Here is a 21,782-nt window from a genome sequence, read left to right as displayed (position 1 = left end):
TTCAAAAATATTTATTAAACAAAGGCTTCTCAGACACCCTTGTCTTCCATCGGTCAAAATACAGTGCCGCCCGAAACTCGCCAATGATTGAACCAGCTGTTTCTACATATTAAGGGATAGTTCACCCAAAAAAGAAAATTCTGTCATCATTTACTCGCCATCTTGTCATTTCAAACCTGTGTGATTTTATTTCTTCTGCATACCACAAAGCAGATGTTTTGAAGAATGTTGGTAACCGAACAACAGCGCTACCCTTTGACTTATACTATACGGAGACAAAACCAATGCAAGTCAATGGGTACCACCGTTGTTCGGTTACCGACATTCTTCAAAATATCTTCTTTTGTGTTCCGCACAAGAAAGGCATTACGTTTTGAAATTGCATGAGAGTGAGTAAAAGATGACAGAATTTTCGTTTTTGGGTGAACTGTCCCTTTAAGAGAGAAAAGATTTGAACACTTCAGCCTTAAGTTCGAATGGCCCTCATCGTGTGACACACCTCGTGTAAAATTTGAAGATATGTTGTCAAGTTCACGTTAAATGCATCGATAAAACCAACAAAGCAAGCTAACAGGATTCTCCTTCAAAATCCTCATAAACACTTTAAGTACTTTTAGTCTCGGGCTGAAGGGGGGGGGTCTGTTATTGGGGGAGCACTGCGGCTGTAGCCGAGAGACGCTGTGTGTAATGCAGCCTGTTAGTGATGTTAAATGAAGCTTGAAGCCTGGTTGACAGCAGCATTCCTCCACAGGATCGGCGCCGAGAGAACAGGAGGAGATAGGCCAACAGGGGCAGAGTAATGGCCTAAGAGAAGCCACCCAGGACACGAGCCGTTCCGCAGCGGACGGTCCATTATCTCATAAAGGCCATTATCTTAATGGGGTGACCGTCTCGATATGACAGATATCACAGAAGGACTGACATATAAACAGTTTTTATAAGATGAATTTGCCAGTGTACAATCGCTGCGGTTAAACATTGACCCAAAGCTGTTGTATATAACCATGGTGGGTTACATTTGACTTTTTCTGCTTGTATATTGTAACTGGTGTTACAAAACAAAGGTTTATCACATATACACTAATACACTAGAATTAACGTCTATAATCTCTTGCGAAGAAAGCAACATGTGTAAATAACGTTCCAGGACATTGTTATTTGTTGTCATGAATCCACCCTTTATGGATCACATTGTCAATGTTAAATAAGGTTTGCTACAAAGATACATCATATAAAACTGTTAAATATATATCACTTTATGATTCTCAAAATACATAGGATGGTCTCTCCCCAGTCTCTTCAGAGCAGGTAGATGTTTCGTGTGATAAATCACCTGCCGCGCTCGCTACGTTTCCAAATTCTAGCAGATTTCAGTTCATTACACAACAATAGCAGATTTACAATAGAGCAAAGTCAACTCGCTTTTAGCGTAAATATTTCTGTTGTCCATTCATGTGTGCTCGCTTGGAAAAACTCCTAGTTATGCATGTGTGCGTGCCTGTTTTCGCTTGCGTTCATCAAAGTATCTCGTGTATTCACATTGGAAATCCTTCCCCGCAGAAAATGGTTTGTTTCTTTGGTCTGTAAAATCTCACCAGATCCTTTCACGCTGCCTGATCCAAAGCGAGTTCGTGAATTGTTCGTCCGGACACGTCATTCGTCGTACTGATCGCTCGCCAGTTTCAGGCATCTGCGGACGAAAAGCGTTGGCGAGTTCCTGCGGAGCGAAGGCTCTGGCTTGATTGACAGCGCAGGGGAGATCCGTTCCTCATGGTCCATGTAAACTCCATAACGTGAGGTCCTCACCCTTTATCTTATGACTGCAGGACTAATGGAGATACTGACAGACAGAGCTAACTGGACTATGATGAATGTTCCCCTCCCCCGCCCAGCTGTAGCTTTGGAGTATGAAGAGTGGCTTCCGTACGTGCCGCCTCCCTCGGGAAAACCGGTCCCCACAGGCGTCAGGATACCTGGGATATAACAAGGCAACAGTTAGTGGGTGAGACATGATTGATTTCGACTTATAAGAGCTTGTGCCAAATCCCACCTTGCCTGGACTCTAATGGTTTCATTGGCTATATACAGTACATATATGAAGAGTTTGGTTCCAAAATGAGTTAACTCCGTTTTAAAAAAAAAATCAAAAATCATGTTTTTTATTGTTATCATGTTTTTATTGTGTTTTATTGTGTTAGTTAGCTGTATTTTTTGTTATTGTGGCTTAAATCAAAACAAACCAACTGCAGTTTCATTGATAGTAATTGGAATGCACAATAAAAAACACGATTTTTGAAACATTTTAAAAACGGAGTTATTTCATTTTGGAACCAAGCTCTTCAAATATACAGTATATTACGTTTTTTTTGCTCTGGCATTATATGTAACTGTAAAGAAGTAATGTAAATGGGCAATTCCATGCATATGTCAATCTCGAGTTTTTACCATACTGATACTGTAGGTCAGATTTCAATATTATTGAAATCTGAATTGAAATTATTGAAATTCAATATTATATTCAATACTGCACAGCAGAGCAGTGCAGTGTTGGCTTGCTCACCGGGAGACTGCATTTATTTATTTATTTATTCATTTATTTATTAGATATTATTTATTATAATGATCTTGCTTGGTCTATGAACACCATGCACTGTGCTGTGTTTTACCTTTCTGTGTTTTTCTTATTTGCTCCTGTAAAGCTGCTTTGGAACAATGCACATTGTGAAAAGCGCTATATAAATAAAATTGAATTGAATTGAATTGAATATTATAACAGTCTTTATTCCTCATAAATGGACACATAAAAATGTAAATGTAATAAATATGTTATGCTCGTGTCATCCCCTCTCCATTTGTTGGCTATTTTTGCTTCTGGTTTGTATGTTGGCTCACATAAACGTGCGCCCTTTTTGTCACATCCATAACACATACATTTTTTTCCTCTTTTAAAATAGAAAGCTCGTGCGAAAACTGATATTTTTCTGGACTCAGAAAAATATAAATAAAAACAGATGAATTTATATATTGGGAATATTTTAAGTATTTTGAGAATTTATATTTTAAGTTTTAACTGACAATGTCACATCCATACCGCTGGAACTGCCCCAAAATAAGGTTCAGTGCAGTTGGATTTGGCACAATACTGATACAATACTACTACCCTTTTAAAAGAAGCCGACATTGAGTTTTAAGTTTTTTACACTGAAGGATTTACATCACTTACTGTGGTTGTTTTCACTCGACCGCTCGGCTGTGCACACGTCCAGCCTGATCTGTTTACCAACAGGTCACAGCCTTCATCATCCAAGCATGGCATCATCTCACACCACTGTCTGTTCCTCACGATATGTGCTGTTAGAAGAAAAGACAACCAAGAGTCAAGAAAGCCAGGTCAACCAATATTCTAATGTCAACATGAGCGTTGAAAATCTATTTTACTTGCATAATATGACATATTTCTGAATGGCACTATACAACAAGACAATATTATAGGTTTGGAACTTGATTTGATCTGTTTGGATTGGTTCGTGGTCTTTTTATGAGAGAATAAGACTTTGAGACATTAATGAGAAAAAAGTCGTTTTAGAGACGAAGCATTTTGATGTACGGTTATGAAAAAATTGCTTAGAGATTGTGTGCACCAGTGTATTAAAAAGTAAATTGGACCAATTTGGATTTTAAGTTGACCAAAGCCCTTTGGTGCACCTTGAAGAGACAAAACTGTACAATCAACTTCTAAATAAGCCAATTTTAGTTTCTGATTATGTGCATGCACTGAACATCAAGTGTAGCTTACCTTTAACTAGATGGTAGAAATACATAGAAATTCACATTACAGAATTAAACTCACAGGTCAAGACTCCATAATGTAAAAACATTTCATATAACAAAGGCAAATAATAATGAAAGAAAAGACATCCAGCACTTGGCCTAATATCATACACCTTTCTCTTTGAAACAGATCGCTGAGGTCCAACGCTGAGGCTTTTTTCCTGAGGTAAGATTGTTTTTGTACTTAATCAAACATAAATGTCTATTTATAATAACTAGGGCACCCTTACATGTTCATTTGCATACCATGACACCCCAATTGGCCCTTAGAGAGAGAAAAAAGGGGCGGGTGGAAGGAAAACAGAGAGAACATGAAAGGAAGAGAGAAAGAGCGTGTGCGTTCGTGAGGTAGAGGAAATGATAATCAGAGTGAAATATAACCCAGGGAAGCAAAAGTACATAAATATCAGTGTGGCAGCGCTGTACGTTTCGAGGGAGGCTAACAAAGTGTGCGCGGAACAAGAAGATACAAATGGTGAAACAAGAGAGGCGAAATGTCATTCTCGCCGAAGAGAAAGGCACGTCCTTAAAGGTAAAAAATTGTTTTGGAGATGCCTTGAAAACTCAAAGTAGTTTGTTATGTGGTGAATATTTCCCTCACAGCATCTACTCTGGGGACTAGCTTCCTCTACTAATCTCCGGCATTAGTATTCACAGTTATGCCCCGGGCCATAACGACAAATAAAAGAGCCTTTCATGCAAATTTGGTACGTCTTCATTCCGTAGCCGTGATTTACTAAACCGTAGGTTGCGGCCAGTAGTGGTGTTATCTGTGTTTTGAGATTAGTATGCGACACGGTGACAGTCTGGTGAAGTTTTTATTTGTTTAGTTATTTATTTTTCTAATTTTAAATATATTGATAAGGCCTGGTTATAACCGAGGCAAATGACCCTTTAAAGGTCCAATGTGTCATTTTTTGGAGGCTCTATTGACAGAAATGCAGTACATTACTATGTGTTCAGAGGTGTATAAAGACCTTGCATGATAAAGCGTTATGTTTTTATTACCTTAGAATGAGCTATTTCTATCTACATACGGTTAACCATGTTGCATCTACAGTAGCCCTAAACGGACAAACTGCTCTACAGAACGCGTTTCATAAATACGTTATCTCCTTCGGCAAAGAAGCGAAAAACGTGACGACATCTTAGTTCTGTGTCAGCCACCGTAGTGCTTCGAAAGGGAGGGGCGGAGTGAGCCGTTGGTAGTAATTCACAACCTCACCGCTAGATGCCACTAAATCTCATACACTAAATAAATGTACAAAAAGATCCACATACAAGAGGGCTTGTCAACCTGATCTTATGAGAATTTGTAACTATTTTACGAGGTGGCTAATTTGTATGAATTTGCACAATGTGATTGTACAAAAAACGTACGATTATTAAAAAAACTATACGGAACCCCTCCCCTAACCCGTCCCTAAACCAAACGTCATTGGTGCGAAAGCAAAACATACTAAACACACGAATAAGATTGTACGAATTCATATGAATTAGCGTAAAATAGTTACAAATTCCCATGAGATTGTGTTGGGCTTCCTTAAAGATGATACAAAGTATCTCATAAAGCTTATACAGACTTCAAACTTCAAGGCTTTAAAGCATATCATATAAGCAAGTCTATATCTTGCAAAACCTTTCTTTTACTCAAAGGTTGTATAGGCTTTATATATTCTTGTGTGAATATTTTAAGATCTCTAGTGAATAATAGGTTGACGGATGCTGAGAGATAATAAGTGGTTGCTAGGTAACCACTTATAACACTTTAGATCTGTGTGCTAGCTTGGGTGTTGTGAAACAGTTGCTAGAGGTTTTAAGGTTATTGATCATCCTCTTGTACGACGTCAGGTCGCTCCAGACTTTAATGATGCGTGACAGCATGTCAACATTTTAACTCTTTCAAGAAGTCAACAAACAACAGCTAAATAGTGTCCTGTCAACACACAACACAGTAAGCTCTCTAGAAGACTTCCTCTCTAATGAGCTGTCCTCCATCTCCTGGTTCTGTTTTGGAGATTGTCACTCCAGTGATGGCAACCAGACTGTGACAGAGTGCACAAAGTGCTTCTGAATCAATACATCAAAGATTCCATTTTTCAACTTTAGAGCTCTTGGGCAAAAGAAATATGGATGCTGTTTACTGAGGACCAAAATGTGTCATTGTACGACTGATTTTATTCCTGTATCTGATTGTAAATGAAAACATCACACAATTCAGATTAAATGCAAAAGATAGCATTACAAATTCACAATACAAGCCTGTTTTTGTCAGAGATGTTGGATATTGAATCTCTTGAATTGTAATCTGTAAATTTTAAGTATCCACACGCAGAGACTGACATCAGAAAAGGCAATAATGCAACAAATATCAAACTAATCCCTGCTATCAACATGTTTCTCATTGATAGACAGCGTACGTCTGCTATCTCACCAGCAATGCTTCCCTAGTTCTTAGTGTACACAAAATGTCTCGCTGTGGCTTATTAACAGTGGTTCTGCAATTTACACTGACAATCTAAGATTCTAAGAACTAATCTAAATCATTCAATTTTTTTGCTGCCTTGCAATGCTAGTTTAAGTTTTAAACAACCTTTGGGTTTAATGCTTTGGATGAAATGTTTTCTAACACAACACTATCAGAGTAAATGTGACTACATATGGTTAAATGAACGATGTAAATTCAGTATGTAAATGTTACACCAATGGCATTTAGGCTACATGATAAATGTTTTAAAAACATGAAGTCAATGGAAGATTTAAAATGGTGGCAACAACAATAAAGACGGAAATGTTAAATGTTCACTTGCAAAAATCATGTTTTTTTTATTGTGTATTCCAATTATTATCAATCAAATTGCAGTTGGGTTTGGATTAGGTAATAACTCAAAAAATACAGGTAACTAACACAATAAAAACATGATAACAAACAAAACATGATTTTTTTTACAAAAAACTGTTTTTTTAAAACTGTTACGTTTTTGCAACAACAAAAAAAACTCTTCATATACACACATACAAATATGAATATGCAGCTCCAGCTAAAAATTAGCAGACCACTTTGAAATTGTTTTTGTTTTTTCTGAATTTACAAATTATTGATAGGTATGTATTTTGGTAAAATGATCTTTTTTGTTAAATTTCTACCAGATTTAATTTTATTAGAATTTATTTGCATGAACAAAAGTGGTAACAAAAATAACAAAAAGGATGCAATTTTCAGAATGCTGCAAAGCAAAGAAGCAAATAGTAGTTTTTTAACGACACTAATATTAATGTTTGACATGTATTTTAACCTTCGTTATTTTTATTTATAGCTACTATGCGCTTTTGCATTCTCTCAGTTTTTCACATTACTGTGGTTTGTTTCTGTTGAAATACGACAAACACTGGAATTGTATGAGTGTAAATCAATAAATATAGAAATGCTGATTCAAATTTGGAGTGGTCTTGTAATTTTTTCCAGAGCTGTGCTATTTATGTAATATAGTTCATTATCCTAATTGTACGCTGTTTGCAGTTACTAAGCAATGTAGCAGCTTGCCGCATTCATATAGAATGTACTAACACGTCCTCATTTTACATATCGTCTCATGCGATCAGAGAGTCAGAAAACTGTTTCATAATCAACGTTGTCAATACCTCACTGTCCTGCAAGCACCATCCTTGTCAAATTCCAAAATTGAATTTACCAAAAGCCCCCAAATTTGACTTGTGTAATGTTCATTCATTATGTTCTGACGAAAGGTAGGTCCTGTCCTCAAGGCTCTGTCATTCCTGGCCTAGTTAAGACTTTAGCTGTGACTGATGGCCCATGCAGAGGCTGGACTCGAGATTTATCAGGACAATAAATGAGATGGGCTTCTCATCGCACCGGTGTACGATTACTCAGGCGTTTGGCAAAGAAGAGAACATCAAACATATGTCCATACATTTTTACAGCACATACAGGTTGAGCATATACTGTATGTGTAACGATGCAGACTTGCATTCCTAGCTTTGCTTACACAAAGAAATGTCTATAATTTACAAGTGACACATGTTCTTCTTTATAATTAATTCATGAGCTTGCAATTCAAACAGTTAAGCCAAGGTCCTTCTGTTGTTGATGTTAAGCCTCACTATAATGCCGTCCGCCAGAAGAAACATGGGAATTTATGATGTCATAAATCCGCTAGATAATGAATTTGATGAGACGCACAGGAAAACAACAAATATTTTCCAGCTATTGTTTCTAATGTTGACATTACACAAATGTTTGTTTACCCAAGTTGTGAGTTTTATGAGATGAGATAAAAAAACCTGTGTACTGTGAAATAAAGCCAAGGTAACGCGTCTCTCCGCTGCGTTGTTTTCACAGGATGCGCTCGAAAACAAACAGTGCTAGTGTAGTCCAATTTATGCATGAATTTTTAATCGCTCGAGTCGCTTGCAAGCTCACAACTTTGATTCAGTATAAAATTGAATTCATATCTTATTCACTTGCTTTGTGATCTGAAGCGGTCAAAAAACTGGTATCATTAGTGTATCATTAATGTACAGCTAACAAATTTGCAACATAGTTTTTTTCCAGGGGGAAAAAAGTATTTTAATTAAAAAACAATTAATCTGTAGGAAACAATGCATTACTTCCTCAACTGGCTTTGACACCACCCTTGCAAAATAATACATGTGCATTAAACGCCCAATCCACAAATATATGCACACTGATAGGCCTAACCGGCTTAATTGATTCTGGAAAACGAAATTAAAGGTATACAGGATGTTTGTGTACAATAAAATATGAGGAGTCAGTACGAGGAGTCTGTGTAATCTATGTGTTCATGGGCAGCAAGCGCACGCTCGCACCTGCAGACACTTTATCAAAGTGCATGCAAATTTTTAGAGCATTGTGGAAACACAGAGGATGTATTATATAATTAGTTTCTAGTGGGACCACTTATGTCAAGCCTCTGTATTTATTCAGGGGGTGCGCATGCTGTTTCTTTCACACATAACGTCTGCGCCCCAACTGTTTTCTTATCAAGCTTCCAATATATTTTTGTCAAGTATTTCCTTACATGACCCCTTAGTTTGTGTGTTGTCAACTCAATATGCATAATCATACACATGAATTCTAGCCCAAAATGATAATTATGTCATTTCTCAAACTCAAACACAGTTCCAACCAGTACGACTGCCTTCTTTTGTGAAACAGAAAGGGAGAAATTGTGGCTGCAATTACAGTAAATGGGGATTCGGCTTTCAAGCTTCAAAAAGGATCATAAAATTCTCATAGACATAATCCATTCGGTGCGTTCGTTTTTAATCAAATTACACAAGTATGATAGACAGAAAAGCAAATAAATTTTTATTTTACTGACTGTTTTTTATGACTATGCCTAACATTTTTATGACAGTTTTTATGACACTGCTATGGTGCTTTTCTATCCATTTTGAATCCTTTCCCATTTTGAAAGTTCCAGTCTCCATTTACACTAACTGCACAGAACAGAGAGACCAGTACATACTTATGTCTACAGAGTACTTGAATAAGTATCATTTCTTGTTTCACAGGAGAAAGTCGCGTCGATGTGGAAAGCCATAAGGGTCAGTTGTCATTCATTTTCTTTAAGAAAAGCTAATATTTTTTAATTAGCACCCGCAACCTGCAACCTTTACCTATGTAAAGAAGGCAAACTCTGCGATTCCACACTGTGGATCGTGACATGATAATCCCCGGATGAAGTCGAGTGAGTTCCATCTTGACTTTGGGATCTTGATGGATGGTGCAAAACTTCTCGAGCCACTCCCAAATGTTTTTCCAGGAGCCTGTATCCCATTTGTAATGCTGCCGCATAGCACACAAGACACCCACGGTATCAGCAGATGCTTCTGAATTCACTGCCTAGGGTCAGCCCTGACCTATCACATCCATCTAAGCTGTGTGACTCGGGCAACATAACTAATCCTTGGGCTGACATTCCGATTTCGATTCCCCGGCCAAAGATATGGAATTAATGCAGGCGCTCGATGAGGAAGACTTGATTATCCTGACACCTGCCCGACAATCACCTTGTCTAATTGTTGAAATGCTCCTCTTCCCCTGACATTATGCATGCGTTACAGGACATATTCCAGCTGTTGGCTCTCACCTCGGTGCTAGCACCAGCTGCGGGAATAAGGCTCTGTTGCTGTCATTTCCTGGACGCTTCCAGGCAGAATCCGCAGTCCCTCTGTGTCCCAACGAGCCGTCTCGCATTCTGTTTATCTTTTCACTCTGATACAGATGCCAGATATTTCTAGGCCGCTCTATTCTGTTCTACATAAAAACTTAATGATCATATTTACATTTTCTGTTACTGTAGATTGTTCTGTCATAGGTTTGGGATTTAATAGAGATGTTTGTCTCCTAAAACGGAGAATTAAAGCAAACAAAAATATTCTGTTAAAATGGAAAACTTCATGATGGTGTTTGATTTCCTGTTGGTTTTATCCAGAGGAAAATCGTATTACTTATAGATGGCTCTTTCCTAGGTTGTGAAAGAAGGTTAATGGAAAATCTCAACTCTTTCTCTTGTTTCTTTTGAAATTTATTAGGAAGAATAAAAGCAGACATGAATGAAACAATGTTTGCAAAGAGTAAAGCACTTTACAATAAGGTTGTATTTGTTAACATTAGTACAGTAAATGCAAGCTAACATTAAATAACAATGAAGAATATCGTTTTGGAAATGTTTTCCTATATGGTGTGACAGCTAAAATTTAGTATGATTTTATGTTATTTATATTTAGAATATAAAATAGCATAAGAGAGATTTATCTTCATTGAAGATTGATAAGCTTCAAAAAGGACCATAAAATTCTCGTAGACAATTCATTTGGTGTGTTCCTTTTTTAATCAAATAACACAACTATGATGAACAAAAAAATCTTTTTTATTTTACTGACTGTTTTTATGAATATTATATGATTTTATGTTGTTTATATTTATACTTATTATATAAAATAGCATAAGAGAGATTTATCTTTATTGTTAGGTTTTTTTTCTAAATCTTTACTGTCACACCATAGGACACATGTACAGTATATTTGTCAACAACCCAAATGCTAAAAATGAACATAAACTAAGATTAATAAATGCTGTATGTTGTTTATTGTTAATGCATGTTAAGTAATGCATTAACTAATGTTGATAAGATTGTAAGTGTTACCAAGGCAAGCACGAGTTTGGCACTTAATGTTGAAAAATTGTAGACAGCGCAGCTCAAAATCTTTGAAAGTCTTGCGAGATTTTCATGAGAAATTAATTCATATTAAAATCTTAGATGTTTAAGTGCAGACTTTAGACATTTTCAGGAGAAATATCGGAGAAGCTGGAGCCATCGGCAAACATCTCCTTTAATCTAACAACCATCTACGAGAAATCTTTTCTATGGGAAATTTACTTTAATGATCATCTTGCTGTCATTACTCAGGAAGCGTAACAGATTTCACAGAATAAATGTGTTTTTTCAGCTGCTAATTTCATATGCATGCAGTTATAGTTAGATTGTCACTGTGCTTGTACAAGTAAAATCTTAATTATGATACAAACATGAATTATACATAAATTTAGCCTGGATTCGATCCAAAGAATGTTGTTTCTCCTAGATCTTGTCCTGTACAGTATGTAAGCATTTTATTGTACGCTGAACATCACATAAATTAGCTGAATGCAATGCTACACCTCCAGGTGTCTGATATAGAACATACAGTCTTGTTATCCTGGTCTTCAATGTGCTGTTTACAAAATAGCATCATGATCTGTAATATGCTTGCTCGCCCTCCAACAGCGGGACTTGTTTACACAGCACCTGCTCTCATGTTCCTGAACCTGCCAGAAAGTTTGAGAATATAATGGCAGGCATGCTGGGAATTCTTTCTTCCTTAATATCAAAATGTCTGTCTGATAACCTTCCTTTCGTAAGATACAGCCACGGGGCACGAACCGAGATAAACAGCATCCTTCTCTCATTTACCCTGAGAAAAGACTGGGCTTGATCCGCCCACTGTATTCAGCAGATGCTTTTTATCCACAGCGGAAAACCGCTCTGAAATCAATATTACTTTAATAGTCGCAGATATTTGGAGGGCCAAATTGCATGTAATTAAAAGCAAGGGGGATAAATAGTAAACAGTACTGAGGAAAGCTCTGGATGTTTTTTTAGTTAAGCTTGAATAAAGAAATAGTCTTTATTCTTTATAGTCTTCACAAGCAGAAGATAAATTGTTAATTGAATACAGTGAGATTTTTCGTTATACGGTTTAAGTCGGAATGCATGGCCTGTTATAAAATAACTGCATTTGTGAAAGGCCAAAGCCTCACAACCTCTGGCCGTACCGGCAGACAAATTTCATCCAGCTATCTTGTTATAAAATGCCAACACGGTGACTGATTTTTACTGTCAATTTTGCAATGGCATGTTTTGCCAATAACAGCAATTACTGCGGTTGAGCCTTTCAGTTTTTCATTTTGTTTACAATCTCATGTATATTGTGTTTTCATTACCCTTCCATGCTATTTGCATGTTTTTGGTTTACTGAAGGCTTTGCTGTTTTATCTTGCTGTTGTTTTCTTGCATTTTTATGATGGTTTTTTTGTTATTATTACAGATTGGCATGTGCTATCATGCCCACAACCGTGTAGCACAGTACAGGTGATGTAAGGTTGTGGAAACATGGAGGACTATGTCTTTCAAAAGCAATTACCCAAGAACACCTTCTTTCATCTGACCATGAAGAAAAATTCGTACCTTATGAAATATGTCTTGAAACTACATGGGTGTCATAGCAACCAAAAGCAGGAAGACATGCAACCACATAATGGAAAGTGCAGGTCAGTGCAATGTTGATGTATTGAATATATACAGTATATATATATATATATTAGTGCTATCAATTTAACGCATTCTTTCTGAAGCTACTTTTTTTAATGTCTCTTTACATAATAATGACTTAATTTTTTCCTTCTTGAGGCAATTCCTCAGCCAAAGTTGATGTGTGAATAATTTGTGATTAATTAGATTCATTTATCACCATATGTAATTAATTAGATCAAAAATTGTATTCGTTTAACAGAGATTTTAAATATTATTTAAATATCGTTGCTGTCCTTTCAAAGTCATGTTTGATATTTGTAAAACAAAGTGACAAAAATAAAGGGTGTCTAATAATTATGATTTATGGCAAAAAAAATTACGAGATATGGAGGTCACGAAATATGGAGGTACGAGGTTTCAAAAAGACAGCAGCGAGACACATATACAGTATATGTGTGATCTTTGTTTCCATATAAGTGGTTTCCTTCGCTTACAGGTGACAAAATTAAGTAAATGGAATTTTTTTCAATTACTTTGTATTACGAATTCTCAGATTCACTTCTCATTTCTGTTGTCACAACATTTGCTATTTAAACACCACCAGGCAGAGCCGGTCTAACTCCGCAAACTCCAAATTTCCCCAGTGTCCACCATCTTGTAACACATTCCCTACACGTGACCTCAGGCACTGATGTAACCTACGGCAACAACCCAAATCCTATGAGTGGCACCTCAGCCACACTCACTGAACAGTGAAATCTTAAGGATCAGATTCGAATCTAAAATCCTTGGGTTCTGGTGGGTTTAGATGTAGCGGCACCAAAGCTCAGATGAAAACCCTCCCACCCTACATGCTACCCCCCTCCCCCCCACACACCCAAGCGCATTCTTACCTTCGACACATGCTGGACTGGCTCTGGTGGTGCCTGCAATCTGGCCCTTCCTGCAGGCACACCTGGCTGTCTGCCGGGCAATGGTCCTCCTTGGCTGACTGCTGTCCCTGTCCAGGGTCACGATTTCACACGTCCCTGCTGCCAGCTGACCTGCATGAAGGACACAGGGTTAAGACAAATGTCAGCTGGGCAGTCAATACCACCGGGATAATTATAATCTAGATTTTTTCCACCAGCGTGGTGCCTTTTTTGTCCAAGATGCCACGGTGCTAGGGTGGTTGCCAGGGTATCGCTATGTGGTTGCTTGAATGTTCGGAGAGGTTTTCACACATTGCTGTTGCTATGGTGTTCGGGGTGGTTGCTTACTGTCCTGTGTCAAACATATCTCCACCCATAAGTCTCTATGATACCGTGGTCTGTTTTTATATGGCTTGGCTGCCTCTTTCCATAAATGATTTTTTCCCATTTTATTGTATGGCAGGGAAAGATTGCTTAGAAAATGAAAGCTCAACTCTACCCAACAAACCACATGATTTGAAGTAAAATTTATATTTATAGGACACACATCGCAAATAAGGCATTGAAATATATACATACTGTATCTGCATATATATATATATATATATATATACAGTATATATTACAAGCAATCCAGTTTAAAAAATGCTGGGCTATTTTAACCCATTGTTGGTTTTGTCCTTTTTGACTCAATGCTGGATTGAAAATAACCTCTTTTTTAAGTGTATGATATTTTATTATATATTAATAGCAATATAATTTCTTAATATTCCATTCCATTATATCATATTAATCATATTATATTATATAATTATATTTTTATTGTTAACACATTTATTATTATTATTATTATTGATTAATATTGTTAGTATTAGATTCTGTTTGTATTACTGATATAATCAATATAGATGTTTTCATCGGACGCACACACCTGGCCCTGTGTTTGATTATCGGTCTGGCTAGTAGCTAGTAATATAACAATGTATTGTATATTTAATTTATATAATTTATATTAATACTTTAATGTATATTAATTGTATAAAATCACAACTACTCAACAATGATTGATTGTCTACCGGAAGTTAAGTTTGGGCCACATAAGGTTTGTTTATATTGTTGCCGCTGAAAGCGTCTATATTTATTATTTATGAATAGTTATCTATTATTGTGTACACATCCAGATGCATGCCTCTACATTAAAACCACTTTAATGCCCTTCATTACATTCACGGTGAAACGCATCCCATGCTTCTTTTTCACCTGTACCTAGTACAACTCTGGACATAAATTACCGACGTCATATGTATATATATTTTCCTCAGTTTTTCTCCATTTCATTGACACTGTAGGCGCTTGGGCAAATGATGAGAATCAAACCTATATATCTTTTATGAGCACCACACCACACCGTGTTTAAAGCACACATACCGCTAACCTCTTATAGCTTTGACAGGATAAATGGATTTTTATGCTGCTGAGCTGTTAGTTTCCCTACTAATATTGTAGACTGAGGCATCACCCTTGTTAGTAGACTGATGGGGCCCAAGATCTGCTGAACCTGCACACAGCAGCCATTGTTCAATGTTCTCCTATTATCCTGCACCTGCATAAACAGTAATCTATATACGCAGCCTCATCAAGCCAGTGCAATATGCTGGATGTGGACCCGTGACAGTGAATCATGTCTTTGCTGTGACGTGTCAGCGGAAAAATGCTTGATGCATCAAAGTGGGCTGCAGATCTTCCACAAACCCGCTGTAAGTCCAAACAGATGGCTAGGAAAGCACCGTACAACCTCCTGACAGGGCGGTTATGTTAGGTGATGATTAATCCAGATTTTCACCGGGACGCTTCGGTACCCCTTAAACCCCCCCACAAGACATGGTTTATGTATATAATTAGTTCATCCTATGCCAAGCTTTCAACAGGCAGTCTATCACAATCATTATAATCACTTTCCTATTGCCTTCAAAACAAAAAGCATATCAATCTAAATGCATCTGTTGAACGTGAACAATACTTGCCTCTATTTGGAATATATCTATGAATAATTTGTTTTTCTTCAGCAGCTGAAGGGCTCATATCATAACTATTTTTCATAAATATTAGTAAATGTTTACAATGTCCACTTACTGAATAATGTTTTCTTTTTTCACCAAAAGTGATTTAGCTTTTAATTATGATTTTCTACCCCGTCTCTGATCCTTGTAATTAAATTTTTTTACTGTTTGCTCCCGTATCTAACTGGTTGAGCATGGCACTGCTAAAGTCAAGACCACGGGTTCGATTTCCCGAGAAGTTGCACATGAATGAAAACATGAAGCTGGAATACACCATAAGTTGCTTTAGATCGCTTTGGCTATTTTTTCGGCGTGTTTTTTGCAATATTAAAATGCATCAATTGAGATACTGTAGCGTTCTCATCTGAGATTTTTCTTTCCTGTAGGAGTGCATCAAGCTCTTTTATCTCGAAACGATCAAAGAAAATTGGATTGCTCATAATATGATCCCTTTAAACTATGAACTACGCTGTGGATTTACTACAGGAAGCCAAACCTCCTGGTATGCAATAAGAAAAATGTTACAAATTATCTCGCTGCTATACTGAGCCTTTAAAAATCTTAACATGCTGTAGGTTCATAGCTCATGATGGTTTGCAGAATCATTTTGGCTTCATACAGTGGCCAGTCTGGATTATTGACATGTAAAATTACCTGCGTGTTTGTATATGTATCAAGCGCGAGTTTGATCTGCGGTGTGTGAAACTGTTAAACTGATCAAACATGCATGAGCTCCAACAAAACAGTGATGGATGATGCTTCGACTGCTTGACACTGCGTCAATACAGACCTAGTGAACAGTGAAACACATGGAAGGCGGTTTGGTTTGAGTATATGTTTTCTATGTTAACATACAGTAAACACATTAAATAATTTGTGAAAAGAATTGAATAGCCATACTTTTCATGGAATGGTGGTACCTATTGGCTTCTATTGTACGGACACAAAACCAATGTCAATGGGTACCACCGTTGTTCGGTTATCAACATTCTTTAAAATATCTTCTTTTCTGTTCTGTTCTACAGGTTTGAAATGACAAGGAGGTGAGTAAATGATGACCGAATTTTCATTTTTGGGTGAACTATCACTTTAATGTTGAATCAATGTTGAGAATAACCAACTTAACGTTGATTCAACATTAGATCAATTATCTCGGGTTTGTCTCTTCTCTACCACCAATTTTTCGGAAAATATTTTTGCCCCTCATCCAAAACTGAGAAGGAGAATTACTACGGTACTCATAAGACCTGCCAAAGATCACAAAATAAAATCTGAAGAAAAATTCTCCAGGCGGCCCTTGTTGTAAGCTACAGTACGCTTGTCATAAAGACCAAGAGAGAACTTTCGATTTAATCTATTTTAGGTATCTGAGGTTTCTTGAGCGCTTCAGTCATTACTGGAACATTTTCAAGAGATGATTTGATTTTTTTGTCTATCTCTCTCGTTTCTCTCGTCTCCAGACATCATTTCTCACTGTCTCCCTTTCTCTCACAAAATGAAATCTCAGCATTCCCCGTGCGTTACAGAAATCACGAGGCATTGCCCCAGTGACTGTTCCGACGTGCGTGCGCCAGCTTGCTGTGTCTTTAAAGGCTCTGAATTTGAATAAATCTTTGAATAAAGTTAAATCATTGATTTGACGGCACAGACACTTCGCGGTTACATCATCATGCATTGTGATGTGAGCGACTCGCAGGAAATGAGTGCATGTGGGTGGAAACCCCTTATTATCAAAGTAGCGCTGAATTGAGGAGTGTGTTCTTCAAAATAAGCCATCTGCTTTGTCAGGCAGATTCAACAAAGTTATCTCCTCGCTCGTTCTTTCGTGTTCGACAACACCCACTCGCTCTCTCTCTTTCTCCACAGTGCCCAAGAGGGTCAGCCCCACTCCGAGCTGAAGGAAAGAGCCTCACCATTCATCTCCAACTTCAGCCCCAAATAGGCTGTAATGACTGGGTTCTGGTACGCGCTGAAGAGAGAGAGTCCATGGAGTCATTCATGGAGCCTAATCAGCATTCCAGAAGCAAATCTGGCTCTGCAGTGACTGAATACAGACTGTGAGTGCCCCTCCTTTAATATCTCACTCATGCGCTCGGCCCTGCCGTGGTTTTCTGACAATCCCAACACTGTCTCTTTGCGGTTTTCCGACATACAGTGCGAGACGTTGTAAGGATCTTCTGAAGCTCTAGAGGAGACGGCGTGAGGTTACTGGGGTGGATTTTTCACCCACGACAAAATTCTGAGAAATACACTTTTGCAAAAGTCTCTCCCTTAAACCTCATTAGTATCTGCAGGATATACAGAAATGATCGAAATATCACAAATGTGCATATTGCAGTATGCATATCGCAATGGTTTGCAATAACTGAATGATTTTAATACTTTGAAAAGTACGGTTAAAGGGACAGTTCATGTCATTCAAAGCCAAAGCCACAAAAGAAGATATTTTGAGAAAGGTCTCAGTGGTTTTGTGTTCATACAATGGAAGTCAAAATTAACGCCAAAATGTCCCAGAAATGGTCTGCGCAGTATCAAAGTCCCGCCCATCTTTCCAATCAAAAACAATTTGTCATCCCACCCCCTTTTTTATGACATCTTATAACTAACTAAAACCAAACTAATTAGAAAAACGAACACTTGAACATAGCATTATAGGAACAAACTAAACAGAAACCATATTTGTCATTAGTGTATTTCGTTTGCCTCATCCCATGTGTTTACGCAGATAAGAGATCGTATTGCATAATGCACGTCGCATATTGCATTTTTCTTCAATATCATGCAGCACTAGTACCTGGGAGAAATGACTGAGACATTAAAGATGGGGTAACATGCTATTTCATGCATTCTAACTTCTTTTCACTGTTAAACGTGCTGGCTTCTCATGCTTAACATGGTCAACTTGTTAAAAAACTAGTGGGACGTATGACGTAGTATTTCTGTGCTCGATACACCAGCGCCCCAGCACTCTGACTTGTTTCGGAAAGTTTTTTATAAGTCTGGATTCCTGTTTCGTAACAGGGATCCTATTCCTTTTATTGGCCATTCTCCCTGAAAAGCATGCCCATGAGTCATCCACCGAGCAAACCACGCCTACGCGCTACCGTGAGAGAAAGAGCACGCCCGTGAAAGAGCACGCCCATCAATGCCACTTCACTCGGAAGTTTACCTGTGTTTGTTTGCTTACTGCATTTCGGTGATGAATGTTATATAAACAGAGGATATAACGCTGGATTAGATGCCGCGGTCCCAGCGCTAAAAGATGCCGGACTAGGGGTGTCCTCGGCTAAGGATTTACAAAGTCAAATCAGAATCGTGACGTCTTGCCTATAGTCTACTGATAGTCGAAACGCACATGTGCGTGTGTGTGTGCGCGCGCGCATGTGGGGACAACACCAGTTGGTTAACAAGGGTACAGCGCAAAGTGCAACATTGATGCACCAAAAAACAATGAAACGGATTGTTAATTTACAGAATTTGTTTAGAACAGAATATACCTTTATAATAAATAAAATAAAAAAATGAAAAAATGAAATAAGCCAGAATTAAGTCATAATGTGAAAAAAATGTGTTTATTTCTGAAATGCAGGGGACCATATTCAAAACACATGCCACAAATAGTCAAATTAATGGACATTTTTCCTAAACGTAACAATGCTGTGTCATACAATACTAGACCAGATCTCGCCTCAAAACTATTTTTAAAACGACGTTTTTACAAACGGGACTACAGCACGTTTACTACCAATGAACTACCAATAAAGTTACCGCATGTAAAGGAGGAATGCAATAAAGCATTTTTTTCCTGCGCACATTCTTTCTCCGTCCTCCTGACGCGCACGCTTGCTTTCAGTTCAGAGAATGATAAGTTACAAAAGTTTGCGCCGTGCTTGCTATATGCGGTGATTTTAGTTACCTTACTTTATTTTATTTTTTTATCATGCAGCGCATAAAGTAATGTATTCTAAGTAACGAACTACGTGCATTTACAGACAAAATTGTATTCATATTTATATGCCCAAACATTCAGTAAGTTACAAATGATTGGAAACGGTGTACACGTTAATTTGCGAGTCATCTGCGGGTGCGTGCGGAACGTGTTGCTTCTCTACCGGACTCACAGCACAGAAGACACGATCCTGTGCTGGGTCATAGCCAGACCTCGGTACAGTTTCGTTACACAACCCTAAAAATGTCCCATTTCTTTACATCATAAATAATATTTTTAGCACGGCAGTGCGTGCCCGTCTGCTAGGCCATTGCACATATAACCAAAATGGCATGATCCCCATTGCATAACACCTCTGCGAAGATTCGACTGTGAGATTGGTAGTCGAATCAGGCTCCCCCATCGAAGCATCGAATCTTCGACTATCCGGGGTCACCCGGTAAGTGAAACTAAGTCATATGTCTGTGTTTTGTTGGCAATCGGCGCGTACGTGCATAATGTACACAACACAATTATGATAAAGCGATGATGTATTGTGTGCTCGACTGCTCATGCTGTAGTTCCGTCCCCCCTGCCTGCCTCCAGCAGCTCGTCTTTTTTCGTACAGCTGCATCTATCTTTTATAAGTTTGATCAAACTAAATACTCTTCGAAGACATGAAGTTTGCAATACTGTATAGGTACTCAAGATTAATATGAGATTTGCAGAAACTGCGTGTGTTACCCCATCTTTAAAGAGACCTCATTTATGATTTTTCTATATTTCAACAAGCAAAACCAATTGATTCCAGATAAGATCTCAATGAAACCCAGATAACACTGCTGATGGATCTAAATCCAAACTCTTAGTGTCCAAGGAGAGTTACAACTGAGTATTGTACTGTACTATTACTGTATAGCCTACTGTCTCAAGAAAGCTGAGATCTACCTTGCCGCGGCCTCTTTTTCCATTTTCCGTTTAGCATATAGCATACAAGTGTTGGAATACTTCAGAAGAAAACGCAATTAAACACACAGAATATGAGACAAGAGGTATTAATAAACCGACCCGCTGTGGGATCGCTTCCATTATGACACCATTAATGCCGCGAGAACGGGACCGAACGCTTCTCTAACGGTCGCGAGGTTACAACTCTCTGATAAGCCTCCGCCTTGTTCGCATTGTTCTAAAACGCCTCTAAGTGCCGCAGCTCAGGCGCGTTAAGTGCCGCAGCTCTTGATAGATGATACGCCCTCCCTGTCTGTTTAAATAGCCCCGCTGACAGTGAAATGTTTGATTCATCTCCAGCCTCTCTGAGCTCTCCAGGATCTCCTGTATACTTCAGTCCATACTCCACTGCATGCGTTTTAGGGATGAAAGAGCTGCCAACCATGCATCTCGGAGATGGAGAGTAGTTGCCCGCGCTGATCTAAAATTCAAAAGCTCTCCTTTACAGCCTGTCAGAGAAGTGATGGAGTGAAAAGGGAGTCTATCATCAGGGGACCGATGCTGGACTCCACCAGCGCGCTCCACCACGCTTCATTCACATGCCAAGATCGTTCGTCGCGATTTTATAACGGGAGGCTTTATGCTGCACTTGTTGCATTACAATGCCAGTCAATTGGCTACGGATGACTATGGAATGTTTTCATTAAGGAACGCCGCTGACAACAACAGCATGTCGAAATAATGCGATGTTCAGAGACAGAGGGAATTTTTAATAAGACATTTAGGAAATTGTGTAGAGGCGACTGTAAAAATGCTCTGTATGGTAGAATATGTGATGTAATACCTGATTTAATTTAGTCAAGGAAACGTTTTATGATGCAAAAATATGTTTATAAAGTTGAAAATCTGACTGAATCAACCTTAGTTCGGTACATTACACCGACCTATACACCAGCAGAAACCATTTCAAAATTCAAAAACAGCTTTTCTGTATTTGTTTAGGTAAATTGATCATTTTCGTTTCATTCTGTGAACTACTAACAATATTTCTCCCAATTTTCAAATAAAAATCTTGTGTCTATTTGCATTTATTTGCCGAAAATGAAAACAGGAAAAACAGGTCAAAATAACAGAAAAGATGCTCTGTATTTTTTCAGACCTCAAATATTGCTAAGAAAACAAGTTCATGTTCCCTCTTTAGCAATACAACTGTAATATGTGTACATGTATTTAAGAAAAGTTCAATTTTTTATTTGACAACCTT

General features: G+C 38.0%; 1 protein-coding gene across 2 annotated transcripts in view; it reads right to left on the bottom strand.

The window, feature by feature from the left end:
- Nucleotides 1–352: 352 nt before the first annotated feature.
- Nucleotides 353–21,782, bottom strand: part of tafa5b (TAFA chemokine like family member 5b) — a 35,778-nt gene continuing 14,348 nt past the window's right edge. For both annotated transcript variants that reach the window (XM_057329057.1, XM_057329058.1), the window contains exons 2-4: nucleotides 13,565–13,714; nucleotides 3,224–3,351; nucleotides 353–1,973 (exon numbers count right to left, since the gene is read on the bottom strand). In XM_057329057.1, coding sequence (XP_057185040.1) covers nucleotides 1,965–1,973; nucleotides 3,224–3,351; nucleotides 13,565–13,714 — 287 coding nt within the window. In that variant the 3' untranslated portion in view covers nucleotides 353–1,964. The remainder of the gene's footprint in view (nucleotides 1,974–3,223; nucleotides 3,352–13,564; nucleotides 13,715–21,782) is intronic.

Source organism: Triplophysa rosa, linkage group LG3 (genome assembly GCF_024868665.1).
Source record: "Triplophysa rosa linkage group LG3, Trosa_1v2, whole genome shotgun sequence".
Classification (NCBI taxonomy): Eukaryota; Metazoa; Chordata; class Actinopteri; order Cypriniformes; family Nemacheilidae; genus Triplophysa; species Triplophysa rosa.
The sequence above is the reverse complement of the archived record's forward strand: the minus strand, read 5'-3'. Positions and strand labels throughout refer to the sequence as shown.